This window comes from Echinops telfairi, unplaced genomic scaffold (assembly GCF_000313985.2).
Source record: "Echinops telfairi isolate 266 unplaced genomic scaffold, ASM31398v2 ScPeMD7_7457;HRSCAF=8495, whole genome shotgun sequence".
Classification (NCBI taxonomy): domain Eukaryota; kingdom Metazoa; phylum Chordata; class Mammalia; order Afrosoricida; family Tenrecidae; genus Echinops; species Echinops telfairi.
Genome location: NW_022111357.1, coordinates 44,839,053 through 44,848,165, shown reverse-complemented (window position 1 = coordinate 44,848,165; position 9,113 = coordinate 44,839,053). Strand labels below are relative to the sequence as shown.

The window sequence follows — 9,113 nt, the reverse complement described above, 5'->3', positions numbered from 1 at the left end:
GGGGGTCACCACAACATGAGGAATTGTATTAAAGGGTCACGGCGTTAGGAAGGTAGAGAACCACTGAGTTACAGTCTCAGAAACCCACGGGGCAGTTCTATTCTGCCCTACAGTGGGGTCACTCTAAGTCAGCATCTACACAGTGGAGGCGAGTGAAAGGAGAGAGTAGGACCTCCCCTCAGGGTTTCCAAGGCTGTAATCTTTAGGGCATCCCACGGTCATTATCTTCCCCCCCATGGAGCAGCGGCTGGGTTTGAACTGCCAACTTTTCAGCTAGTGCTTTAAGCACTGAACCACCAGGGCTCCTAGATACATCCCAGATCCACTGCCATCAAGTCCAGACTCATAGCCACCCCATAAAAGTTTCTGAGGCTGTAAATCTTTACGGGAGCAGACAGCCTTATCTTTCTCCCATAGAGTGGCTCGTAGGTTTACACTGCCAGCCTCCTGCTTAGACGCCCATTGCTTACAGGACAGCACCACCAGGGCTGGCTCCTTCCTAAATATAAAGCAACTCATTCATTCATTCACTGCCATCAAGTTGATTCCAACTCCCAGAAACCCTATAGGACAGGTTAGAACTGCTCTCGTGAGCGTCCAAGACGAGATCTTTATGGGAGTAGAAAGCCTCATTCCCTCCCTGCCACCCTCCAGCCCCATCCCCAGACTCTACCTCCACCCACAAGGCTGCTGTTGGCTTAGAACTTCTGACCTCACAGTTAGCAGCCCAACACATAAATCATTATGCCACCAGGACTCTTGGATACATAAACTAACACCAAACTCACTGCCATCCATCAACCGACTCCTAACAACCGTATGGGGCAGGGTAGAACTGCCCCTGTGAGTTTCTGAGACGGTCACTCTTTGCTGAAGTGGAAGGCCTTGTCTTGTCTTTCGCCTGCAGAGCAGCTGGGAGTTTCAAACTGCTGACCCTGTGATTGGCAGTCCACCGCGTAACCACTATACCACCAGGGCTCCTCTTAGTTATACGAGGGGGTAGCCCCCAAAATCTAGAATTTTATTTTCAAAGCTATGTATTTAATTTTTTTTTTTACAAAACAACCTTATCACCTTCAAAGTACTCTGCATTACACTTAATACATCTGTCAAATCTGGGATTTCATTCTTGGAAACATTTTTCTTTTCTTGGAAACATTTTTCGAACTCATCTCTTTGGATAGCTGACAGCACCTTCCTCATTTTTTTCTTGACCTTTTCTACATTGTCAAATCATTGTCCTTTTATGTGCCTCTGCATTCACGGAAACAAAAAGAAAGTCACATGGAGTGAGGTCAGGTGAGCAAGGTGCCTGGGCAAGAGAGGCATGCTGTTTTTTGCCCAAAACTGGTGCATTGAGATGGCTGTGTGAGCAGATACATTGTCATGGTGGCAAAACCAGTCCCCATCTGCCACAAATCAGGCTTTTTTTGTCACACTCTTTTACACAATCTTTTCAGACCCTCTAAATAGAAAGCTTGATTGACAGTCTGACATCGTGCACTACAAGTCAACATTTTCGTCCATTAGGGAAGCTGACCGACATCCAGAATGAGGTTTGTCATCAATTGGTATTTCACCTTTTTTGAAACAAGAAAACCACTTGCACATTTGAGTTTTTCCCATAGCGCTGTCCTTGTATGCTGTGTCCAACATCACTACAGTTTCTGAGGCATTTTTCCTGAGCAGGACACAAAATTTCACAGCCGCATGCTGTTCTCTTAAATTGGCCATCACACACACACCAAGGTTCTGGTGAAACTGCTTTTACAAACATATTCACCGTGACCAGAGAGAACATCCCCAGGTGATGCCACTGGGTGCACTAACTCAGAGCAAGTTGCTCAATGCTTGCCTAGCGTTTGTATGGGTTGGGAGGATGTGTACTACGAAAGCTCTGCTCTGTCCAGCGCAATTCCGGTTCTTTTTGGGTACCCCCTCGTATATAGTAGGTGCCTAACAAATATGGGTGGAGTCAGGGAGCAGGGTAGCTAACCAGCCACAGGTACTGGGGGACCCTGGGCAAGCCCTTGACTTCTGAACTTGGTTCCTCACCCAAAGGAAACAGTGAGCTACCCCCACCCCACAGCTGCCTTTCCAAGCCTTGCATCCCCTTAAGTGAGAAAGAGCCAACCAAACTGCAGAGGCAAAATTATGGTCTGGATAGTGGGACAGGTTTGGGTTGGATCCCCAGCTCAGTCACATGCAAGAAGCAGGACTTGACCTGCCTTCTGCCTGTTTTCCCATCTGGAAAATGGGGTGAGATCCAAGGAATAGCATATGAGCCCCATCTTTGGCATGGTATAGCGTACCAACAGAAACCAAACTCACTGCCATCCATTGAGTCAATGCCCACTCACAGCAACCCTGTAGGACAAGGTGGAACTGGCCCTATGAGTGTCTGAGACTGTAACTCTTTACAGGAGTAGGAAGCCCTGCCTTTCTCCCGAGGAGCCCCTTGTGGTTTTGAGCCACTGACCATGCAGTTATGAGCCAGATGTGTAACCACTAGACCACCAGGGCTCTTCGTTTGGTCTAGGGTAGGCGCTGACTAACTGTGCCTGATTATTTGTTACAATTTATGGATGTAGCGGGGTCTGCAGACCCTTCTTTCTCAATAAGGCGGGTCTCTCATTTCCTCCGGGCCTCAGTTTCTCCATCGGAAGATGAAGCTGAGTATGCCAACTAGAGGCAGACTTCTGCCATCTCGGGACCTCCAGCTCCCAATGTTCATGCTGGTAGGGATGAGGGGGGGCCTCCCCGGATTTAAGGAGAGGGTCCCCTCACCCTTACACCCTGAGACATTCAGGCAGTGACACTTTGTTGATAAAAAGGGCTTTATTATTAATGAGACGATGGATGCTGGTTGGGAAGGGGCAGATGAGCATGCTGTGGGGTTGTGGTGCTGTCACCACTGAGCGTGACCCTTCTGTGGGAACACCTGGTCCCCTGGTCTCCCATCTCTCCTGCAGGCTTGAAATCACCACTGCCAGGCCCAAAGACCCCTGGAGACATCCCTTCCATCCCTAGAAAACCCACCCCAACCTTCCTGAGCCAGGGCTAGCTGGACAGATAAACCAAGTCCGGGGCAGCCCCTCACTGCTGCTTCTTGTGGTGGGCCAGGGGGCCAGAGGGCGGTGGGCGCAGGAAGAAGGCGGGCCGCCGCAGGCAGCGGTAGGCCAGTAGGTGGGGGCCCAAGGCATAGAGCAAGTTGCACAGGAAGAAGCAGCTCCAGGCATCCTCGGGCACACGGTAGGTAAAAGGTGTGCGCAGGTGCAGTGAGGCACCCATGTGTGAGAACTGTGCCTAGGGACAGAGGGAGAGAAGTGATGTCAGGGGCAGGGCAGGGCCAATATCACTGACAAGCTACTCTGGGGTCTCCCAGGAGGCAGCAGGGCCCTCAGGGCATCTGCCTCCTCTCTCTAGTTCCTTCCCACCTATCTGTGAAAGACCCCTGGCCCACTTGCTCTCGCCTGCCTGTCCGTCCTTGTTCACCTCTCTCTGCCAGTGCTCTTCCCAGCTGCCTGGGTAGAAAGAAGCACGTTCACCCTACCAGCCCTGAAGCACCCTGCTCGGTGGTGCTGGGACTAGTTCCTCCTCCCCAGGCCAAGCTGCCAAGTTTCAGAAATCCGGGATCCAATTCTTGTCAATTTGACCCTACTAACATCCTCCGTGTCCCCAAGCCCTAGTCTGATCTCAGGTTTTATTACTTCCTACTGGAAACCCAGAAATGGGCCTCTGCTTAGATGGGCTCTCTCCTGCTCAAACAACTCCCCTGGCTCTCCAGTGGCCTCTGCATAAATCCCTAAGCCGAGTTCCAAGCTCTCAGCATCTATCTGCCAATTTGTCTCATCTCTGCATTCTCCCAGGGATGACCCTCTCTGTGACTTTCTTGTTTTTTTCCACTCCTGGAATGCCCTTCCCTGCTGAGAGAACTCCTACACATACATCAATGTCAAGCCCCTTTCCTCTGGCTTCCCCTCATCAATGCCTGTCCTTCCCTCTCCTGAGTCCTGACCCCATGAGTTGAGGGTGTCGCTGGCTCTGTCTTGCCAAGACTAAGCACCCTTCAGGGGCTATGCCGAGGCTTAGGCCTCCAGGAGGTCCAGCATCACCTTACCTTACACAGACATCAGCATAAAAGCATGTGGTGGGCGGCCAGATATCACCCCCCCTCCATGGCTGTCCATCCCTCTGTCTCACCTGGCCGATGGCTCCAGCAAACACCAGGGCCCAGTCCGGCAGCCAGGAGCAGCCAGGGAAGATGAGGGCATAGACAGCCAGGTAGTAGAAGGGCAGGACGTAGAACATATATACCAGCATCTGGGGGCACACAACCCATGGGATAGCCAGTTGCCCCAGCCAAGACGCCCAAGATAGGGAGCCAGTGGGCATCTGGCCAGCCTCAGACCTCACTCAAGGTGACACTTGGTCCATTCAGCATCCCATCCCTCTCCTGTGGAAACCACTTCCCTATATTCCTGGGGCACTCCATGTACACATATTTCCCACCCACTCCATGTACTCGGTCTTGGAGGGGCAATGCACCGTAGGTCTGGCCAATCAGGGCTCTAACCACTTAGTCATAATGATTGGCTAAAGGATGAGCACGTGTGATGCAAGCTGAGCCCATCAGAGCCTGTCTGAGGCTTGTGCTTAAGCTGGCAGGTGGAGAGAGGGGTGGACTGGCAAATATGGGTTCACGCTTCTCTGTTGACTGAATAGGGGGGGGCCACCCCACAAAAGAGACTTCCTGGGAATGAACCCCATGGCCTGAGAGAGAGCGGCCCATGAGCTCCTGGATCCAGCCATGCCTGAAGTTCAACTCTGTACTTTTTAGTGGCATGGTTCCGACAGATTTGACTTGTGTTACCGGCATCTGGTTCCAAAGACGGTCAGGGTGGCCCTTCCCACAGGAGGCCAGCTCTCCTCCCATCCCACCTTCTCACCTGCACCTTTGGATAGGCCACAGGGTCCCGCAGGTAGGGCTCATACTGGTAGATGTAGACAAAGCAGGTGTCTGTGGGGCAGTCCAGCACCACCTGAGGCAGACAGACAGAATCCCACCCATCACAACCGGCCTCCAAGGGAAACCTCTTCCCCGCAAGTGGTGCCTATACTCCTTGCTCTGGCCCCCGCCCCCCCTCCCCTCGCCCTGGGTCTTTCTCCCTAGGTGGGAACCCAGAGACACTGGCACTCTGGTCAAGGCAAGAGGACAAGGTCTTTGCCACGCAATACTCAGGTCAGACTTGACGAAGAACTTTCCTGGGTGATCAGATGAGAGAGCGATGGTCTCTTTGCACTCGAGGGAGGAACACGATGACCAGCTGGGACTCACCAGGCCCCGAAAGAGGGTGAAGAGGCTGGCCAGGATGAGGTACACGATGAGGGCCAGGTCTGTCGGGCGCTGCCAGAGGCCCTTTCTCTGTTCCTCCTGCACCTGGCCCGGGGGTGAGAGACAGGGTGAATAGCTCATTCCTTTCTTCCTGCCAACAAAGCCGTTCCAGAAAGAACTCAGACAGGGGATGGTAGGCATTTTGAGGACAAGGTGCCCAGGGGAGCCCAAATGGAGGACATTCCGACACTCACCATGTTGGGACTGCAGCAGGTGGGCGCCTGGGACTGGCTGAAGATCTTCATGCCAGCCCAGCATGGGACCAGCATGTAGGGGATGGTGAGGAAGAAGGCGGGCCTGATCTCTGAGCTGTATTTGCCTGCCCAGATTGGGGAAGGTTGAAGATCTTAGTTCAGATCTTCAAGGCCTGCCTGGGCCCATTAGCCAGGTCACAGCAGAGCCCCAGCCTGGGTGTCTTGATTCACTTGTTTGCACTCTAATACCGTCCGTAGCTCCCCAGTGCCCATGAAGTCATCCATTAGAGAGTCCTTGTGACCTCCACCTGTGGGCTTTAGCTCCTTCTGGAACTGACTCAGCCCTGGGAAGTCTGACTGGGTCCACCTATTCCATATTGCACCTGTTGTTGCTCTGACCACTCCCTCCGAGTCTGCCTGCCTTTCTTTCCACAGCCCGGGCTTTGCCCGTACTGTCCCCACACCCCAGGTGACCTGCCCCACTTGTCCCTCCCACAAAGCTCTCACTGTGCCCCCTAGGAGCCACTCTAGAATGTCCCTCTCAAGTCAAGAGTGCTTGGGGCCAAACTTCTGGGGTCAGGAGTCAAGAATTGAGGGAAGAAGTGGACTCAGGATCTCTCTTCCCACAAGAAGAACTGAAGAAGGCTTGGGGGGTGGGGGCAGGCTGTGGATGGGGGTGAACAGGCAGCAGAGAGGAGAGGCCTCTGTGTACCCTGAGCAGGGGAGGAGGATCAGATGGGGGACTCCGAAGCACAGGATGTGACCATGCCCAGAGGGGGGCATTCCCCCATGCCAAGTCCTCACCGAGGATGTTGCCCGGGAGGAACACCAGGATGCTCATGACGAAGGAGCCCAGCCAGTATAGTCCAAGGTTCCGGTACCTCTTCCTGGTGGGGGATCACAGAGTGACCACCAAGGACCTACCCTGTGGCCTCACAGTCACCCCAGGGTCCAACTGGGCCCAGGATGGAAGGAAGGGATGACAGGAGGACGAGTGTGTGTGTGTGTGTGAGACAGGGGACACACGACCAGTCACAGGTGCCACCGAGGTACTTAACAACAGTCCCTGGAGGCTTCTTTCAGCCACCTCAGCCCCTCCCCAGGCTGGAGCCCCTGCAGACATTCCTGGCTCCAGCCTGGCCCAAGACCCACTCCCCTGCGGACTCTTCTTCCCTCGCGGTGCCCCACCAACCTTCTGCAGATGGCGCCGGCCATGGCCAGGTAGAGGAGGTAGTGAACGGTGCCATCCCAGTAGCAGATGAAGATGCCGTGGGCTGTGCGCAGGTAGGGCTCCCCCTGTGGGGGTGAGGAGGGGACTCAGGTGGGTGTGGGGTGAGGGGACAAGAGCCGTTCACCCTTGCCCCCACATATACCTCCTTGGTGTAGAATTCCATGAAGCCCACCACGTAGCCATCTTCCTGGAGCGAGATGGTAAGATCCACCACTGAGGTGAAGGCGAAGACAGCGAACACTGTGGGAGGGTGGGCAGGTCTAAGGTGAAGGATGAGCAGGGGTGGTGCGCGGCCTGGTGTGGGAGGGGCTGCAGCCAGCATGGCAGAACTCAAGACACGGCAGGGGCTTGGCCAGTTGTGTGGAGGGGCCTAGGCTGGGCAGACCAGGACTATGAGGGGTTCTGGAAAGGGAAAACCCCCACCATTAGGTGACTAGGGTGGGGTGCAGGAGGGCTGGATCAGGTCCGGGTCTGGAAGGGTTTCAGAGGTGGGTGTGAGCATGGCTCCAACCATGCATGGACAAGACTCTGGAATGGGTGTGGCCAGGGCAGGAAGCTGCCAGTCAAGGAGGAAGATCTGAGGCTAGGCCTCCAGGCCCCACTGCTCCCTGTCCCCACTTCACAGGTCACAGGGCCCACAGATGGGACCCTGCTTGCCTGAGGGAAGAGGAATAGTCCCTGCTTTTGGGGGGGGGGTGTCTCAGGACTGATGGGAGCAGTGCCATCCTTGACATCAGGGGAGCCCAGAGTGATGGGCGGGCATAGTTTTTCAGGGACTCGCAGGATGAAGGGGGAAAAGTGTTGAAGGTCTCCAATATAGCAGGGGTGGTTCTGCAGGTGCCCACCCCAGCCTGAAGGTAGAGGATGGAGGCCCTTGGTGGGACAATCCCCCTTCCCCACGGACTCACCTGTGTAGAGAGGGTCGTAGGAGATCTCCCCGTAGGACAGACTGTAGATAGCCACGAAGAGCAGTGCCAGGATCAGGGCGCTCATCAAAGCCACCCCCAGGGGGCTGTGGAGGGGGAAGCCATGTCAGGAGGTCCTGTCCATCCTGGTGGGTGAGGGCAGACCCTGGGTGGTCACGTGGCTGAAGTGCCATCTGTCCCTGGAAGTGTGCTTTTCCACCACCAAGTGCTTGTCTATAGGTCCTGCCTGGAACCCTCCTGCATCCTTTGCAAACCATGTACATGGGCCCTCTCCTCCAGGAAACTCTCTTTGACTCCCCCAAAATAGGATATTTGCCCTACTTGGGCCAAGTCCAGGGAACATCTGCCCACCCCTTTTGACGGCTGACTTGCTTTTAATTTCATTTCCTCGGCCAGTAACTCAACAAGGACAAGCCCCCCTATGGCCAGCGCTAGCACCCACACCTGCCAGAAGGTCTCCAGTGCTTGGTTTAGCGCACCTCACTCTTTAAGACTCCTCCTGGCTAAAGTTCAAGTGCCTTCATGACTCCACCCGCCCCTGGGACATCTGCCTCCACCAACCTGATAAGGTAGGGTCAACCAGTTTCACAGATAACATCCAAGTGTCTGTGGGCAGCCCATAACACAGGTGGGCAAAGTGAGGCCCAGAGAATGTGGGAAATCTGTCCAGAGTCACAAGACAAGGCTCTCTAGGCCCCATCTCTCTGGACACCCCACTACCCCTTAAGAGCCCCTATTCTAACCCCTTCCACCCACAGGTCGATGACAGAAACCAGGTCCGGTGAGCCTCATCTGCACAGAACTCCTATCCCTCAGCTGTGCCCGTGAGACAGGTGAGGAAATGGAGACTCCCAGAGAGGACTCAGCTTCACCCTGGGTCCCAGCGGGTGGGAGGTGGAGGCAGATGAAGCCAACAACCCATCCACATGCACCCAGGGGCCAACTTGAGTTAGGCTGGGTTTGGGGCTTGATGGCACTACGGGAAAGTGAGGCAAGGGACAGAATCAAGTCCCAGGTCTGAGCCAACAAGCCCAGGGCAGTCAGATAGGGCCTGTATGTGGCAATCTCCAGATTACCTGGCATTATCAGCATACTTTGACCCCGGTAACTTTGGATCCTGCGTTGGGGACATCCCAGGGGAAGACTCCAGAGACCCTCTAAAGCCCTGCCCTGTGGGGGTGTTCTGCTCCTCAATCCCCCTTCTCCCCGGGCCCCAAAGAGCCCAGGTAGTGCCCCACACCCCCTGGCTATCTTCCGGGTCGGGTAGGAAGACTTCCGGTTGGATTGGGGGAGAGCAGCTGGTCCAGACCCCTCCTCCCAGGCTGGAGCTGGGCGGGGTCCAGGGCTCGCGGGACCCAGGCCCATCG

General features: G+C 54.9%; 2 protein-coding genes across 2 annotated transcripts in view; both read right to left on the bottom strand.

Moving 5' to 3' along the window:
• The window catches only part of HAPLN4 (hyaluronan and proteoglycan link protein 4), a 10,264-nt gene extending 7,530 nt beyond the window's left edge, over nucleotides 1–2,734 (bottom strand). Inside the window, exon 1 of the mRNA XM_045299241.1 lies at nucleotides 2,715–2,734. Coding sequence (XP_045155176.1) covers nucleotides 2,715–2,734 — 20 coding nt within the window. The remainder of the gene's footprint in view (nucleotides 1–2,714) is intronic.
• An 89-nt stretch (nucleotides 2,735–2,823) lies between these two features.
• TM6SF2 (transmembrane 6 superfamily member 2) lies at nucleotides 2,824–8,888 on the bottom strand. Its single transcript, XM_013005340.3, has 10 exons — nucleotides 8,823–8,888; nucleotides 7,729–7,832; nucleotides 6,963–7,060; nucleotides 6,782–6,885; nucleotides 6,394–6,476; nucleotides 5,590–5,714; nucleotides 5,339–5,440; nucleotides 4,950–5,042; nucleotides 4,204–4,323; nucleotides 2,824–3,306 (listed from the first exon to the last, which is right to left on the bottom strand). The coding sequence occupies exons 1-10, from the start codon at nucleotides 8,876–8,878 to the stop codon at nucleotides 3,097–3,099; spliced, it is 1,095 nt and encodes a 364-aa protein (XP_012860794.2). The 5' UTR covers nucleotides 8,879–8,888; the 3' UTR covers nucleotides 2,824–3,096.
• Nucleotides 8,889–9,113: the final 225 nt, after the last annotated feature.

Excerpts from the sequence above, each read along its gene's own strand:
- TM6SF2 (XM_013005340.3), bottom strand. The coding sequence starts at position 8,878 with ATGTCCCCAACGCAGGATCCAAAGTTACCGGGGTCAAAGTATGCTGAT. Across the intron at positions 7,833-8,822 it reads AAGTATGCTGATAATGCCAG|CCCCCTGGGGGTGGCTTTGA; the intron begins GTAATCTGGAGA and ends CCCCCTCCACAG. Across the intron at positions 4,324-4,949 it reads TGGCCTATCCAAAGGTGCAG|ATGCTGGTATATATGTTCTA; the intron begins GTGAGAAGGTGG and ends GTGTGCCCCCAG.